Below are 16,775 nucleotides of genomic sequence, written 5' to 3' on the forward strand. Positions count from 1 at the left end.
TCAATGAACTATTTTTCACTTTCTTAGCACACAAAGAATTCTAGTCTTATAACGAAGTAATTTCATTTCTCAGAACTTCCCAGTGGCATTGTTCGTGGTTCTGATCAGTTTCTGGTTTGCAACAATGTCTCTGAAACAAGGTAAGTACTGTATGATCTTTCTTTTGCTGAATAGTTAGATTTTCTGTCAAACTTAATCTTAAACTGTGTAAATTTCTGAGCAGTTGGGAGTGATTATAAGCATAAGCACTTGTTCTTCTCATTGCTGTGGACGGGGATTTGTGTGGGCATAACTGCACTAGTGAGGGCCAATGGTCGGATCTTCTGCAACCGGCCTCGTCTGCACAAGCCCAGATCCTGATTTATTTTCTTCACTGGGGTGACCATTGTGATCACATGGAGCTCAAGTCGGAGCCAAAAGTTTTCTCTTTTTGTTATTTCATTGTATTAAAGTTGGACCTTGTGACGCCAGCTAGAGGCAATTGTCTCAGGTGGATAGCCCTTAAGATTTAACACTCCCACAACAACCATCAATTACTCGATACAGTTACACATGCTTCTTCATATTCGTTCTTTCTATGATTCATCGGTCCGAAAAATGGTTTTCCAAAGACTCCAAAATTCAAATTGGCGTGTAGGAATTAGAGCAAGACAAGGAACAAGCAAATCTATCTTGTAAATAATGTGCTGATTATTCGTCTAAGAGTGGTTAGAGCACGAATATAACATCCACGTTCCCCGCCAAACCTCAGCTCCCTATTTTCAAATTTTGTTCATTTTGAGTTTCTGTATCGCAATGAGAGCGGATGCTAGCTCACCTCTGTTGATCACTTGATCGTCTGATCCTTAGTGACTTGTCTTCTTCGACCGTGCTCTGTCTCACTGCAGAATTTATCATGCTGCTTGATAGATCAAGCCACCAAGGGCAGAAGAGTCATGCATATTATAGGTAGTTTCTGCCGTTTCCTACGCGCATCTTAGGATATTTTCTGCGTTTGTTTCTAAGAGATTTTGGTACTGCATTGTTGCTTGATAAAAGCTAAAGGAAGGAAAGTGGGAAAGAACACCAAGGATCCAAACAAACCAAAGAGGCCTCATCAGTAGTTCAGGTAGCAGTTTCAATGAAGCAAATCCAGGCAATAACCATATCTGAATGTTTTGCTTCATTTGTTAAATTATGAACCAAAATATGAATCATTTAAATATGGTAAGATCTACCGTATAAAAGAATGGGTCAAATTCCTTACAAAAAGAATAATGGAATCAATCAAAACTTGGGAAAACCAGAGAAAAAAAAGCACACAACCTCTAATCTCTGACGTTTCCTATCAAAAGAGGAAACAAAAAAAAAGAATAAAAGCAACTCTCTTACCTTTTCTCTCAACTTGCTCAGTTTCCTTCACAACTCGTTCAAAACGCCTTTGAGGAGATCCAATCCCTCAGCAGAGATGCTCCTCCTCTTATGCGACTTAGGGATCTCAATCCGAGGAGGCGGTTCGAGAGAGAAACAGACAACCACTACAGTAAGATTATCACAGCTGTTGCGTTGTAGTGCCTCCTTGACCAGAGCTTGAGAGCATTTCTCAGGATCATTATGCTGCATCAGCTCCCTCCTCACCATTGTCACAGCACACTGGCTGCTCATCACATCCCAGAGTCCATCACATCCCATTATAAGAAACTCATCCTCTTCAGTCAGCACAATCTCCTCCAGCTCAGGCTCACAGCTAAGCGGACAGAGTGAACCTTTAGCTCCCTTAATGTGCCAATCTCCTAAAGCTCGAGCCACAGAGAGCTGCCCGTTAAGATAACCATCATAGATAACACCACCAAGCTTCTCAATACGTAGCCGCTCAGAAGTACAGTTCGGCTTGTGGTCCTTTGACAGCTCAATGGCTCTGCCACGTTTCCCCAACACTGCTCTGGAGTCACCAGCGTTCGCAATCAACATTGTCTTGTCCAAGATGAGAGCAGTGAGTGCAGTGGTACCAGATGATCTATCGAGACAAGAAGCATCAGCTAAAGCATGATCAGTCTTGACAAAAGCACTCCTTGTTGCCTTCTTAGTGCTGGTTGGGAAATGTTTATCTTCCATTACAAGCTTCATAATGTTATCCTTTGTGAATGATGCAGCATCAACACCTCCATGTCCATCAAACACCTTTTCATATAACACAACCACATTTTAAAAACAGAGCATATTTTTGAAATTTTGATGATACATATCTTTATATATGATACCCCATAGAAAGCTCCAGTGGATGAACCAATATGCTCAGTGAGATCATCCACACAAATGAATTCATCTTCCATAGATTGCTTCGGTCCTTTATCAGACCAGCTTCCAGATCTGAACACAGGCTGGAACGTTGAGTTTACTCCTTCAGGAGATTTTGCACCAAATCTCTCATCTCCTTCCTGAGAACAATCATTAATTTTGACAATGTGAGTTAAACAAAAGATCCCATTTTGTCATCTGTAACATCCAAAGTGTGATCTGTTCGTGATCGTGCAAATACAATCATCAACGAAATCAAGATTATGAAAAGAAAAGAAAAAAAAGCAAAGAAGAGAATGAACCAACGGAATCGATCAACCAAGCAGTGCTATTGCAATGGCGCATTGCAGAGATGTTGTTCCTAGGAGGCTTGCCAGAGGAGCTGAGGTTAGCCATTTTGTCATCTGTAACATCCAAAGTGTTAATCATCGGAGAAACTTCAGTCACCGGTGCCATTTTTTTTCCAGATTCCGATCAAAAGCTTTCTTTTTTTTGTCAAAATCAAAATCAAAATCATCTCTTTTTTTTTTAAATAGTAAGTAGTATAAAAATAGCTTTTTTTATTGTTTTGTTTCCTTCTTCCTTCCTCCTTATTTTACTCGCCAGTTAGCTCTCTGGATGCCACGTGTGCTTTCAATTCCATTTTTTTTAATATTTTTAAATTGAATTATTTTTTTTATTAGTTTCTTTCATATTCTTCTGCCGTCTCCTTCCTCTGCATTCCAAACACAGAGCAGTGTACTGTGTTGGTTTGAGCGAAAGATGAAGGCTTTAGTCTGGGTCATATACTCTCTAGCGAACCCATTTCTTCTTGGCGTCATCGGCATTGGAACGTGGTTGAGTTTTGACCAGTTCAAATTTCAGAACCCTAATGGTACTATTTCTATCTCGGTCTCTCTTCTCTTTACATTGCTTCTCCGATTTTTTTGTTTGTTTATTTCTAATTTACGGAGGATTACAACATATTTTGTGAATTTGGGTCTCTATCCTAGTACAATTACCCATTAAACAATTGCAAAAGCTCGCCTTTTTAGGGTTATTAGATAGCAAAAGGTGTTGACTCTAAAAGAACAAATTAAAAACAAAAAAAAAAAGGTGTTGACTTGGAAGGTTTGTTTATGCGCACAACTCGATTGCTTTAAAGCTGAGATTTTCAAGTATATAACATCTGAGTGGTCTGTTTGGTATTTGAAGGAGCTTCCGACTTTGATTTGGAAAGATAATCTGATGGTTCAACTGAGACAGAAGGATATCATTGAGTGAGAATCTGTGAACACGATCTCTACTTTGCACTTACTACAATGGATATGGATGGACACTCAGTTACTTGCTCTACCGTTCCGTCACCCTTAATGAGAAAGCGGAAGGTCAAGCATATCTCTTCTCTCAACATTCCATTCATTCTTTCAGTTCTGGTTATGATTTGCTTTGTAATGGTGGTCATTTTAGTGACTCCATAACTTGACCTTCTTTCCTTTCACGTTGGATGCTGCTTTTGAAGGTGGAAATGCTACCCTCAGCGTTCTTACGACCACTCCATTCAGGACCTGGACCATCATGGAACGTAAGTGAGACTGCTCTGTGATTGCTGGATGATTATTATGTATGTGTGACTGCTCCTTTTTGTATGTTTCGTTCATTGATAGTTAAATCAGTCTTTTTATATGTACTACGCTTGCTGATTTATTTTCGTGCTTGGATGGTTCCGCTATTTACTTTAGTTTCTAGTACTACAGCATGTAAGCATCCTCATGTCCATATTCGGTTTACTGACTGATTGGTTTATGTTTCATATTGGAAGCACTACAGTTCATGGAGTCTGAGACAGTGGCCATAATTGGCCCTCAAAATTCACCCGTGTAATAGCTCACGTGGCAGAGAGATTCCCTGGAGGCTTGTCTGAGGAGCTGAGATTCGCCATTATGTCATCTGCAACCTCCAAAGTGTTAATCATCGGAGAAACTTCCGCTGCCATTTCCAGATTCCGACCAAAAGCTCTTTTATATAAAAAAAAATACCTTTCTTCCTTCTTCCCCCTTATTTTACTCACCAAGTACCTCTCTGGCTGCCACACGTGCTTCACATTCCACTAAAGTTAAATAGTAAAGTTATTTGTTTATTCGTTTCCCGTTCTTTCCGTTTCCTTCCCCCTAACATAGAGTAGAGTAAACACAAGCTTGTGTAAACACATAGAATAATGAAGGTTGTGTCTGGGTTTTATTCTTTAGCAGACCCATTTCTTAACGTCGGCATCAGTGGAGTTTTGATCAGCCGTTATATCAATTTCCAGAACTCTAATGGTACACCTTCATCTCTGTCTCTCTTTCCATTGCTTCTCCAATTTGTTTTGTTTCTTTCTAATAAACAGAGGATTGTGAAAGTTTGATGTTGTACAATTACTCGGTCTACCAATTCCTAACGCTTAAAGAAAAAGTGACAGGTCTAGCATATCTCGTTCCCTCAACATTGCATCACTGCTTTCAGTTCTGATCATGTTTGCTTTGTATTAGTGGTTATTTAAGTGTAATGGTGGTCATTTAAGTGCCTCCATAACTTGACCTTCATCTCTTTTTACTTTGTGAAACAGGAAGCTGCTGAATTTGAGAAGATGAAGCGGNAGCTCTTTTATATAAAAAAAAATACCTTTCTTCCTTCTTCCCCCTTATTTTACTCACCAAGTACCTCTCTGGCTGCCACACGTGCTTCACATTCCACTAAAGTTAAATAGTAAAGTTATTTGTTTATTCGTTTCCCGTTCTTTCCGTTTCCTTCCCCCTAACATAGAGTAGAGTAAACACAAGCTTGTGTAAACACATAGAATAATGAAGGTTGTGTCTGGGTTTTATTCTTTAGCAGACCCATTTCTTAACGTCGGCATCAGTGGAGTTTTGATCAGCCGTTATATCAATTTCCAGAACTCTAATGGTACACCTTCATCTCTGTCTCTCTTTCCATTGCTTCTCCAATTTGTTTTGTTTCTTTCTAATAAACAGAGGATTGTGAAAGTTTGATGTTGTACAATTACTCGGTCTACCAATTCCTAACGCTTAAAGAAAAAGTGACAGGTCTAGCATATCTCGTTCCCTCAACATTGCATCACTGCTTTCAGTTCTGATCATGTTTGCTTTGTATTAGTGGTTATTTAAGTGTAATGGTGGTCATTTAAGTGCCTCCATAACTTGACCTTCATCTCTTTTTACTTTGTGAAACAGGAAGCTGCTGAATTTGAGAAGATGAAGCGGTTTCTGCTTCTGCTCATCATCTGCCGTGCAGTTCCTTTACAAGGACTCACCACAAGTGTCTCTGCGAGACCCCAAGTTCTGAACATCGGCTCGGTTTTCACATTCAATTCTCACATCGGTAGAGTCGTCAAAGTTGCTATGGATGCTGCTGTTGAAGACATAAATGCTAGCCCTAGCGTTCTTAACAATACTTTACTCAAGATCATCATGCATGACACAAAATTCAATGGATTCATGAGCTTCTTAGAACGTAAGTGAGACTGCTCTGGGATTGTTGGATGATGATTTTGTGTTTGTCTGTTAAAAGTTTTATCATTTCCTTTCTTTACTTTGGTTATGGATAATCAAAAATTCAAAACCGTCTTTTAACTTTGATTTCATCCGTTTTATTATAGCTGATTCATTTTTCTTTCTTGGATGGTTCTGCTGTCTAGTTAAGTTTCTAATACTACAGTATGTAAGTATCCTCATGTCTAAATTCTGGTTTTCGGTTTCCTGACTGATTGGTCTATGTTTCACATTAAAAGCTCTACGGTTCATGGAGTCCGAGACAGTGGCCATAATTGTCCCTCAGAGATCAACAACCGCCCGTGTAGTAGCTCACATTGCAACAGAACTAAACGTTCCTATACTATCCTTCACTGCCACAGACCCTGCTATGTCTCCTCTGCAGTTCCCTTTCTTCATCAGAACTTCACAGAATGATGTCTTCCAGATGGCCGCCATTGCAGACATTGTTCACTTCTATGGCTGGAGAGAGGTGATAGCAATATACGGGGATGATGATTATGGCCAAAACGGGGTAGCTGCTTTGGGCGAGAAATTGGCGGAGAAGCGCTGCAGAATCTCATACAGAGCAGCTTTGCCCCCCAAACCTACCAAAGAGAACATCACTGACTTGCTGGTTAAGGTAGCATTGAGTGAGTCACGGGTCATTGTCGTTCACGCTTCTTTCATCTGGGGCCTAGAGTTGTTCGATGTGGCTCAGAATCTTGGTATGATGGGCACTGGTTACGTGTGGATTGCTACCAACTGGCTCTCTACAATCATCGATACAGACTCTCCTCTGCCATTGGACACAATAAATAACATTCAAGGGGTCATTGCGATGCGCCTGCACACTCCCAACTCTATCATGAAGAAGAACTTCGTTCAAAGGTGGCATAATTTAACTCATCTTGGACTGAACACTTATGGACTGTATGCTTATGATACTGTATGGCTGCTTGCCCACGCCATTGATGATTTCCACCAAAAAGGTGGAATCGTTTCCTTTTCGAAGAATCCTACTACATCTGACCTTGGGGGTGGAAAATTGCACCTTGATGCTCTGAAAGTCTTTGATAGAGGACAAATATTTCTTGAGAGCATCTTACAAGTTGATAGAATTGGCTTAACCGGTAGGATGAAGTTTACTAGAGACAGGAACCTTGTAAATCCAGCATTTGATGTGCTTAATGTCATTGGCACTGGTTACAGGACCATTGGTTACTGGTATAATAATATAGGCTTGTCTGTGACGCCGGCTGACGAGCTAGACAACACATCTTTTTCAGGACTGAAGCTTCATAGTGTTGTCTGGCCGGGACAGACAACAAAAGTTCCCCGTGGATGGGTGTTCCCGAACAATGGAAGGCGTTTGAGGATTGGAGTTCCAAAACGTTACAAGTTCGAAGAGGTTGTCTCAGTCAAAACCAACGGGATGATCTCTGGCTTCTGTGTTGATGTCTTCATTGCTGCTCTCAACTTATTACCTTATGCAGTCCCGTTTGAGCTTGTAACTTTTGGGAGTGGTCATGACAATCCAAATAACTCTGAGCTAGTGCGCTTGATATCAGCTGGGGTGAGCACATAAGCACTCTTTTAAAACTTGTTTTGATGATCGCTCTGTTTGATGGTTTTTTAATTACATATTTTGTGGCTCAAACATCTTTTTCACAGGTCTATGATGCAGGTGTTGGTGATATCACCATTATAACAGAGAGAACCAAAATGGCAGATTTTACTCAGCCGTATGTGGAGTCGGGGTTAGTGGTGGTGGCTCCTGTTTGGAAGTTGGGTTCCAGTGCTATGGCGTTCTTGAGGCCGTTCACACCTCAGATGTGGCTTATTGCAGCTGCGTCTTTCCCCATAGTCGGTGCTGTCATTTGGTGTCTGGAGCACAAACAGAATGACCAGTTTCGAGGCCCTCCTCGTAGACAAGTCATGACTAGTTTCTGGTGAATAGAATAAGCTTGAACTGGACGTACTCAATTCCAAACACTATACAATTGTTTCAGGTCTTTTCTCTGAAATATTTTGCTGTCTTGCAGGTTCAGCTTTTCAACTCTTTTCTTTTCGCATAGTAAGTGTGCTCCTTCATGCCCCCTTCTTTTTTTCGCTGTTGCTTTCCATTTTAAAAACTGGCAAGGTGTCCAATGTTCTCTGCTGACTTTTTGCAGGAGAAACTACCACCACCAACCTTGGAAGAATAGTTTTGATACTATGGCTATTCTTGGTTCTCATAATCAACTCAAGTTATACTGCAAGCCTCACGTCAATCCTCACAGTCCATCAGCTGTCTTCGCCAATCAAAGGCATAGAAACTTTGCAAACAAACCATGATCCTATTGGGTATCCAAAAGGCTCCTTTGTCAGAGATTATCTGATTAACGAACTCAGTATCCATGAATCAAGACTTGTCCCTCTCGTGTCTCCAGAGGAATATGATAATGCCTTAAGAAGTGGTCCAGGAAAAGGTGGTGTTGCTGCTATTGTCGATGAACGTGCTTACATAGAGCTTTTCCTCTCAAACATATGTGAATTCGGCATAGTTGGTCGAGAGTTCACACAGCACGGATGGGGATTTGTGAGTATCTTTCTGAGTACTGAATTTAAACAACTCTCAATTGGTCTGAGGACAAACAGTAGCCTGTAGAATATATATAGAATTTGATAACGTTATAGTGATGATGATACATATTTATCACTGTTCAGGCATTTCCGCGTAACTCGCCTTTGGCTGTAGACGTCTCTGTGGCGATTCTGCAGCTATCAGAAAATGGAGATATGCAGAGAATTAGAGACAAATGGTTGCTGAGGAAAGCTTGCTCTCTGCAAGGCGCAGAGTTAAAAGTACATAGGCTGGAGCTTAGTAGCTTTTGGGGATTGTTTGTGATGTGTGGAGGGACATGCGTTCTTGCTGTTGCAGTGTATACAGTGCTGATGATACGTCAACGTCCTGAAGAAGCAGAGCCGCAGAGGGGTTGACCGCTAGAAGAAGCATCCACTCCTTTCTCTCCTTTTGTGAGAAAGAAAGAACAAGACGCCAAGGCTATGTCATTTAGGGAGAGGCAGCCTGAAGATATCTCTGTCAGTGGTCCGAGTGGCTGCAACTAAAGTGTTTCCAGCTCTAGTACGTAACTATATCTTTGTTGATAAAACTTGGATCAAAATTCAAAACTGTTTGTTAATAATAATCATCATGTCAATTAGTGGATGATTATGATGTGTTCTATTATCTTTACACTCTACTAGTCTTCTTTACCTTTAATTGTAAAAGTTTGATACAACTGAAAATCTGAAATCTACTTATTCAAATTATCAATTAAAGAGCTACAATACAAGTCTTGAATGAATTAACTGAGTGTTGTGTGATTGGACATAAAGGTTAAATCTTTTATTAGTTTCGTCTCCTAGATATACAGTGTGCGTACACAAAAGCTTGAGCGAAAGATGAAGGTTGTGTCTGGGTTTTATTCTCAAGCAACCCCAAATTCTTTTTGGCGTCGTCGGCATCTGAACGCAGTGGAGTCGTGATCAGACTCTGAATCATTTCCCACAACCCTAATGGTACACTTTCATCTCTGTCTCTGTTTCCATTGCTTCTCCCACTTTTTTCTGTATTTCTAATTGAGCATAGGATAAAAAGATTTGATTTTTTTTTTTGTGAATCTTTGGTCTCTATCTTACTACGATTAGCCATTAAACAAGTGAAAAACACTCGCTTTTTAGGGTTTAGAAAGCAAAAGGTGTTGACTTGAGAAGTTTTTTTTTGTTGTGCACTAACTCCAATTCGCAAAAGCTGAGATTTTTTTTTTTCCAGTATCTAACATCTGAGTGGTATGTTTGGTATTTGAAGGAGCTTCTCACTTTGATGAGGAAGTAATCATATGATATTGAGAGTGGGTTGGGGAAAGATGAAGGATATAAGTAAGTGAGAGTTGAATCTGTTGAACACCATTACATAAAGTGGATCTCCACTATAATGAGCACTCAATTACTTGCTCCACCATTCCCTCACGCATAATGAGAGAGTGACAGGTCAAAAATATCTCTTCTCTCAACATTCCATTTCTGATTATATTTTGCTTCGTAATGGTGGTTAATCTCAGTGACTCCATGTCTTGACCTTCCTCTCTCTTTTTTTCACTTTGTGAAACAGGAAGCTGCGGACATTGAGAAGATGAAGTGGGTTCTGCTTATACTCATCGTCTGCTATGCAGTTCCTTTACATGGTCTCACCAAAATTGTCTCTGCTAGACCCAAAGCTGTGAACATTGGTGCGGTATTCACATTCAATTCTCTCATTGGTAAAGTTATCAAAGTTGCTATGGATGCTGCTGTTGAGGACGTAAATGCTAGCCCCAGCATTCTAAATACCACTACACTTAAGATCATCATGCATGACACAAAATTCAATGGATTCATGAGCATCATGGAACGTAAGTGTGATTGTTGAATCATTCTTATGTGCTTTTCTGTAGAAAGTTTAATGCAAAAGGTCTCTTCTCTTCTAGTCTTCCTTACCTTTGTATCAACTTTTTATGCTCGCTGATTCATTTTTATGTCTTCCGCTGTCTATTTTAGTTTCTAACACTACAATATGTAAGTATCCTCATGTCCGCTATATAACTGATTTGTTTTATGTATCATATTAACAGCTCTACATTTCATGGAGTCTGAGACAGTGGCCATAATTGGCCCTCAGAGATCAACAACCGCCCGTGTAGTAGCTCATGTTGCAACAGAACTAAGAGTTCCAATACTATCCTTCTCTGCCACAGATCCTACTATGTCTCCTCTACAGTTCCCTTTCTTCATCAGAACCGCACATAATGATCTTTTCCAGATGGCCGCCATAGCAGACATTGTTCAATTCTATGGTTGGAGAGAGGTGGTAGCCATATATGGCGATGATGATTATGGCCGAAATGGGGTAGCTTCCTTGGGAGACAGGTTAGCGGAGAAGCGCTGCAGAATATCATACAAAGCAGCTTTGCCCCCAGGACCTACCAGAGAAAACATCACCGACTTGCTGATTAAGGTAGCTTTGAGTGAGTCAAGGATCATTGTCATTCACGCTTCTTTCATCTGGGGCCTAGAATTGTTCAATGTGGCTCAGAATCTTGGTATGATGAGCACTGGTTATGTGTGGATTGCTACCAACTGGCTTTCTACAATCATAGACACAGACTCTCCTCTGCCATTGGACACCATAAATAACATTCAAGGGGTCATTGCGCTACGCCCGCACACTCCCAACTCTATCATGAAGCAGAACTTCATTCAAAGGTGGCATAACTTAACTCATGTTGGACTGAGCACTTATGGACTGTATGCTTATGACACTGTCTGGCTGCTTGCTCAAGCCATTGACGATTTCTTCCAAAAAGGTGGAAACGTTTCCTTTTCGAAGAATCCGATTCTATCTGAGCTTGTGGGTGGAAACTTGCACCTTGATGCTCTGAAAGTATTTGATGGGGGAAAGATGTTTCTTGAGAGCATCTTACAAGTTGATAGAATCGGCTTAACCGGTAGGATGAAGTTTACTAGAGACAGGAACCTTGTAAACCCAGAATTTGATGTGCTTAATGTCATTGGCACTGGTTACAGGACAATAGGTTACTGGTCTAATCATTTAGGCTTGTCTGTGGTGCCGGCTGACGAGCGGCAGAACACATCTTTTTCAGGACAGAAGCTTCATAGTGTTGTCTGGCCAGGACAGACAACAAAAGTTCCCCGTGGATGGGTGTTCTCGAACAATGGAAGGCATTTGAGGATTGGAGTTCCAAATCGTTACAGGTCCGAAGAGGTTGTCTCAGTTAAAAGCAACGGGATGATCACTGGCTTCTGTGTTGATGTCTTCACTGCTGCTCTCAATTTATTACCTTATGCAGTCCCGTTTGAGCTTGTAGCTTTTGGGAATGGACATGACAATCCAAGTAACTCTGAGCTTGTCCGCTTGATAACGACTGGGGTGAGTGCATAAGCACTTCTGAAGAACCTGTTCTGTTGATGGCTCTGTTGGTGGTTGTATTTTACATGTTTTGTGGATCAAACTTTTTTTTTACACAGGTCTACGATGCAGGTGTTGGTGATATTACCATCATAACAGAGCGAACCAAAATGGCAGATTTTACTCAGCCGTATGTGGAGTCAGGGCTAGTGGTCGTGGCTCCTGTTCGGAAGTTGGGTTCCAGTGCTATGGCGTTCTTGAGGCCGTTCACACCACAGATGTGGCTTATTACAGCTGCGTCTTTCCTCATAGTCGGTGCTGTCATTTGGTGTCTGGAGCACAAGCACAATGACGAGTTTCGAGGCCCTCCTTGTAGACAATTTATCACAACTTTCTGGTGAAAGCAGAACAAGCTCCAACTGGATGAACTCTATTCCAAACACTCTACAATCTTTTCAGTTCTTTTCTCTGAATTATTTCGCTGTTTTGCAGGTTCAGCTTTTCAACTCTCTTCTTCTCGCATAGTAAGTGTTTAATTGTTTTCCATTTCTAAACTGGCAAGAAGGTGTCCAATGTTCTCTGCTGAATTTATGTAGGAGAGACTACCACCAGCAGTCTTGGAAAAATAGTGCTGATAATATGGCTATTCGTAGTTCTCATAATTAACTCTAGTTATACCGCGAGTCTCACATCAATCCTCACAGTTCATCAGCTGTCTTCGCCAATCAAAGGCATAGAAACTTTGCAAGCAAATCATGATCCTATTGGGTATCCAAAAGGCTCTTTTGTCAGAGACTATCTGGTCCACGAACTCAATATACATGAGTCAAGACTTGTCCCTCTTAGCTCTCCAGAGGAATATGATAAAGCCTTGAGAGATGGTCCAGGAAAAGGTGGTGTTGCTGCTGTTGTTGATGAACGTGCTTACATAGAGCTTTTCCTTTCAAACAGATGTGAGTTTGGCATAGTTGGTCAAGAGTTCACAAAAAACGGATGGGGATTTGTGAGTATCGTTCACAAGAATTCACTGCATATAAACATCTCCTTACTTGTTTATTGACAAAGAGTATCCTGCAATATATTTCTGAATTTGATAAAGTGATGGTGATGAACTGATGATGATATGTATTTTTTCTTTACTACTGTTCAGGCATTTCCGCGTAACTCGCCTTTGGCGGTGGATGTGTCTGCGGCAATTCTGCAGCTATCAGAAAATGGAGATATGCAGAGAATTCGGGACAAATGGTTGCTGAGGAAAGCATGCTCTCTGCAAGGCGCAGAGATAGAAGTGGATAGGCTGGAGCTTAAGAGCTTTTGGGGATTGTTTGTGGTGTGTGGAGTGGCATGCGTACTTGCTCTTGCAGTGTATACAGTGTTGATGATACGTCAGTTCGGAAAACAATATCCTGAAGAAGCAGATGGGTCTATCAGGAGAAGAATCTCACCATCCGCACGTATCCACTCCTTTCTCTCCTTTGTTAAAGAGAAAGAAGAAGATCCCAAGGCTCGGTCCTCTAGGGGAAGGCAGCTTGAAGATATCTCTGTTAATGGTTCAAGTCGCTGCAACTAAAGTGTTTCCAGCTAATTAAATGCAACCGAGAGATCTTATAATGGCTCTAGTATGTACTAATCTCTCTTTTTGTTGCTACACATGAGATCGAACTCTGTTTGTTTTTAATGTCATGGTGACTTTGAGTAATATATCTGACAATGTACAAAAACTAAAAACTTCTAAATGTCTTCTTCTCATCTCATGGTTACAAAGGTAAAAAAGCTCGCAATTTGCAGCCTTGCAGGTAAAGCACCAAGAATATAGCGAAACTTATACAGACTGAGGAAGCATATATGGAAGCCCAAGCTAATGGTATGGAACTGTTCTTATTAATGTGTTCATCAAATACAGCAGGAACGTTGGAAAAAGGCAACAGAAAAAAAGAAAGTCATCCATCAGAGAGAAACGAAGCTGCAGCGTCTTGCTGTTTTGCACCAACAGAAAAGAACTCGGAGATAACTTCAAGGGGCATCCCCTTTGTCTCAGGTACCCTGAGGTACACAAAAACCCATGCAACAGCACAGACAAATGCGTAAATGCCAAAGACTCCCGCGAGGCCAAGGGATTTGAGCATGACAGGGAGAGTGTAAGTGACGATTATGTCACAGATCCAGAAAGTGAGGGCACAGATGGTGATGCAGAGACCGCGCACAGAGGTAGGGAAGATCTCTGAGCATAGGATGTTTGGGATTGATCCAAAACCCATCACAAAACAGCTTAGGTACACTGTAACGCTGGCTGTAGATAGCAATGCATTTGTTGTACCTCCAAGCTTCACCAAGCTTCCTATCACCAGTGTTACCAGTGACAGTATTAGAATAGGGATAGTGGAAAGCAGCAGAGACCTGCAATCACGCTTTTGGTATTGTTACTTTTTCGAATTATACCATTCAGCTGAAAAATGAGAAGGAAAAGCAGAGAGAACTCGCCTTCTGCCAGCTACATCCATTAACCTCATGGAAACAAGAATGCAGGGAAGCATCAAGAGTGTGGTCAATGCGCTAATGAGGAGCGATGCAGACTCTGCACCTAAGCCAAGGTTTGTCAAAAGACTTGACACACCTGTTTCTTTTAATATTTGAGGTGTGTAATACATCACTCCATTTATTCCTGCAAACTGCAAACATGCTTCGTTTCCTTATTTGTTTTGCTTTTTTTAAATTTTTACAGACAAAAAGGTATTAAAAAAAACATTACCTGTTGCAGTATCTGAAGCCCAACTCCAACTATCAAAGCTCTCTTGACCCCTGGCTCCATCAGCTCCCTCCAGCCTGGACCATCCTTAACCTTCTGTGGCAACATTGCAGTCTCTCCTATACCTCCAGGCATCATCGAAGCTTGGCTCACAAGTGCAGCAGCCTGAACGTATCCATTCTCCTGATCAGGAACATCAGCTTCTGGTTGGAAGGAGAGAAGCGATCCACGTCGTGAAAAAGGATTGCTGTTGTTGTTGTTCTTGTTGTTTGCAGTTTCCTCGTGTATATACATTCTCTGTAGCCCTCCATTGACTCTTTGACCATCTGCACCAACCTTGTCATTATACTTCCACGCCAATTGCCATCCACCGCCTATGCTTGTAGCTGTCGCTGTCTCACCCACGTTTGCCATAAACAAGCTGCTCTGTCGCCTCTGCATGGTCCCAATGGTCCGCTGGTTGCACTCATCCGGCTCAGTTGTTAGCGAAAGCAGAGGACTATTCAAGTTTTCATCTGGGTCAGAGCTATCATCATTGTTTCTCTCTGGATCCCACTGGGACTCCTGCCTTCCCGTCAATCCAAGTATACTTCCCATATTGGGGAAGACCATGCTGCGCGTTGAGGCGTTCATGTTCTCAGAAGGGAGATTTTCATGTACGCTACCAAAGAGAGTGACAAGGGGGTCCATGAGGGATCCACCACGCTGTAACATGCTGCCGTGTTGGGACGCCAAGGCGAGAGAACTCTGTCCTTTCACTGGTTTAGCCATCCATGACTGTCCATCCTCTGGACCGTATAGTTTTATCTGATCTTTCCTCGGCAGTTCATGTCCACTCTCGCATTCCTGGTTGTCCGGTCCAATAACATATTCTTCTATCGACGTGTCTTTTCCCACACCAAGCCCTTCAACCAGCAGAGCAAGCTCGCCTAGATCAAACCCCGAGTTAGTCTAAGTTCAAAGTCGATAATCTAAGAGGTCTTAAGTGTTCATCAAGACAAACCTGAAACATCTTCTCTGCCTCGGAGTCTCTGCAAAACCTGTCTAGCTTCATTCATCCGGCCTTTGCTAACGAGCCACCTTGGAGATTCAGGTAAGAAGAAAGCCGCAAGTACAAAGTAGGCAATGGACGGAATTGACAAAACCCCGAGCATGAGCCTCCAGCTCGGAGATGCTTCAAGGGACATCCCAAACACAAGACAATACGACAAAAACATCCCACCAGATCCACAGAATTGTGGGAAAGTGTTGAGTAACCCTCTGATCTCAGAAGGTGCGGTCTCAGAGATGTAGATTGGGACAAGAGTGACAGCTAGACCGATCCCAAAGCCATCAAGCAGCCTTGCGAAAAGGAGGACATAGACATTGGGAGACCAAAACATAACGATGCTACTGAGAAAATAGAGAAGAGAAGAGAGTATAAGCATGGAACGCCTTCCTACTTTGTCAGAGACAGGACCAGAGAAAGTTGTGATCATAGTGGCTCCAATGAGAGACATTGCAACGATCAGTCCTTCTATCTTTGGTTCTTTCTCCAAATGAAACTCTTTCTTTATGTAAATAACAGCTCCTGCCACCAAAATAGAAACAACATCAACCATTAATTACACACGCTTTCGTATAGTTCCATGTTAAAAAAACAAAGATTGGAGAAAGAAAGAAAGAAAGACACCTGCAATGGTGGCATTGTCCCAGCCCTGCAACATATTCCCTATTGCAGCGGCTAAAGCAACAAGAACTACACTCCTCATCTTCTTTTTTAGAGTATAATTAGGATCAATAATAATTTTGTTGATAGAACATCATGCGTCTCTTCCTGTTCCGTACAGAACACTTCAGTGTCCTAGATTCATTTCTTAGGAGAAATAACAAGACTTGTTTAATCTGATGGTTAATCAAACGAGTTGTTAGATGATGGTTTGTGTGTTTGTTTCTTTCGAAACAGAAAAAGAAAAAAAAAACAAGTATTAGAGTGATTTAACAAATGCATGCAGCATTTTGAGAAATTGTAAAAGAGAGCTTGGTCAAGAAGAGAGATCAAAGGAGAATATGACACTTCTATTTTGACCGCTTCTTCTGTGTTTTACAGTTAATCACTATTTACACCCTTTTGTAGTCTAACCTCCTCCTGTGCTTAAAACCTCTAATTGCAGAAATAACGGGCCGAGTAAAGCGCAAGGCCCATTTAACTATTGACTCATCTTTAAAATCGGACCGGAAATTAAACCGGTCTTCTTACTTACTATTGGTTTTAACGGGTTTGTACGGTTAGAAGTCGATGCCGGTTCAATAA

General features: G+C 41.4%; 5 protein-coding genes across 9 annotated transcripts in view; 3 read left to right on the plus strand and 2 right to left on the minus strand.

Annotated features, from left to right (window-relative positions):
• Positions 1 to 578, plus strand: part of LOC104711689 (phosphoinositide phosphatase SAC7-like) — a 5,662-nt gene extending 5,084 nt beyond the window's left edge. Inside the window, exon 22 of the mRNA XM_010428399.2 lies at positions 241 to 578. Within this exon, the coding sequence (XP_010426701.1) occupies positions 241 to 360 (120 nt within the window). The 3' untranslated portion in view covers positions 361 to 578. The remainder of the gene's footprint in view (positions 1 to 240) is intronic.
• Positions 1,203 to 2,818, minus strand: LOC104711690 (probable protein phosphatase 2C 47). Its single transcript, XM_010428400.2, has 3 exons — positions 2,584 to 2,818; positions 2,241 to 2,417; positions 1,203 to 2,160 (listed from the first exon to the last, which is right to left on the minus strand). Exons 1-3 carry the CDS (start codon positions 2,731 to 2,733, stop codon positions 1,399 to 1,401), a joined length of 1,089 nt encoding a protein of 362 aa, XP_010426702.1. The 5' UTR covers positions 2,734 to 2,818; the 3' UTR covers positions 1,203 to 1,398.
• LOC104711694 (glutamate receptor 3.6-like) lies at positions 2,980 to 9,031 on the plus strand. 2 transcript variants are annotated; one of them, XM_010428405.1, is made up of 9 exons: positions 2,980 to 3,151; positions 3,472 to 3,841; positions 4,087 to 4,577; positions 5,490 to 5,769; positions 6,047 to 7,362; positions 7,461 to 7,738; positions 7,832 to 7,863; positions 7,961 to 8,367; positions 8,496 to 9,018. In XM_010428405.1, exons 3-9 carry the CDS (start codon positions 4,575 to 4,577, stop codon positions 8,766 to 8,768), a joined length of 2,589 nt encoding a protein of 862 aa, XP_010426707.1. In that variant the 5' UTR covers positions 2,980 to 3,151; positions 3,472 to 3,841; positions 4,087 to 4,574; the 3' UTR covers positions 8,769 to 9,018. The 2 variants fall into 2 exon arrangements, with proteins under 2 accessions (XP_010426707.1, XP_010426721.1); XM_010428419.2 differs by lacking the exons at positions 2,980 to 3,151; positions 3,472 to 3,841; positions 4,087 to 4,577 and having other exon boundaries at positions 5,680 to 5,769; positions 6,193 to 7,362; positions 8,496 to 9,031.
• LOC104711692 (glutamate receptor 3.6) lies at positions 9,115 to 13,653 on the plus strand. 4 transcript variants are annotated; one of them, XM_010428403.2, is made up of 9 exons: positions 9,115 to 9,350; positions 9,640 to 9,821; positions 9,943 to 10,222; positions 10,442 to 11,757; positions 11,856 to 12,133; positions 12,229 to 12,260; positions 12,333 to 12,739; positions 12,887 to 13,355; positions 13,525 to 13,653. In XM_010428403.2, the coding sequence occupies exons 3-8, from the start codon at positions 9,964 to 9,966 to the stop codon at positions 13,304 to 13,306; spliced, it is 2,712 nt and encodes a 903-aa protein (XP_010426705.1). In that variant the 5' UTR covers positions 9,115 to 9,350; positions 9,640 to 9,821; positions 9,943 to 9,963; the 3' UTR covers positions 13,307 to 13,355; positions 13,525 to 13,653. The 4 variants fall into 4 exon arrangements, with proteins under 4 accessions (XP_010426705.1, XP_010426704.1, XP_010426706.1 ...); XM_010428402.2 differs by lacking the exon at positions 13,525 to 13,653 and having other exon boundaries at positions 12,887 to 13,490; XM_010428404.2 differs by lacking the exon at positions 13,525 to 13,653 and having other exon boundaries at positions 12,333 to 12,689; positions 12,887 to 13,031.
• On the minus strand, positions 13,585 to 16,413 carry LOC104711691 (monosaccharide-sensing protein 3-like). The gene is made up of 5 exons (XM_010428401.1): positions 16,155 to 16,413; positions 15,486 to 16,052; positions 14,486 to 15,411; positions 14,218 to 14,405; positions 13,585 to 14,133 (listed from the first exon to the last, which is right to left on the minus strand). The coding sequence occupies exons 1-5, from the start codon at positions 16,231 to 16,233 to the stop codon at positions 13,677 to 13,679; spliced, it is 2,217 nt and encodes a 738-aa protein (XP_010426703.1). The 5' UTR covers positions 16,234 to 16,413; the 3' UTR covers positions 13,585 to 13,676.

The sequence above is a fragment of the Camelina sativa genome, chromosome 9, assembly GCF_000633955.1.
Source record: "Camelina sativa cultivar DH55 chromosome 9, Cs, whole genome shotgun sequence".
NCBI classification, from domain to species: Eukaryota; Viridiplantae; Streptophyta; class Magnoliopsida; order Brassicales; family Brassicaceae; genus Camelina; species Camelina sativa.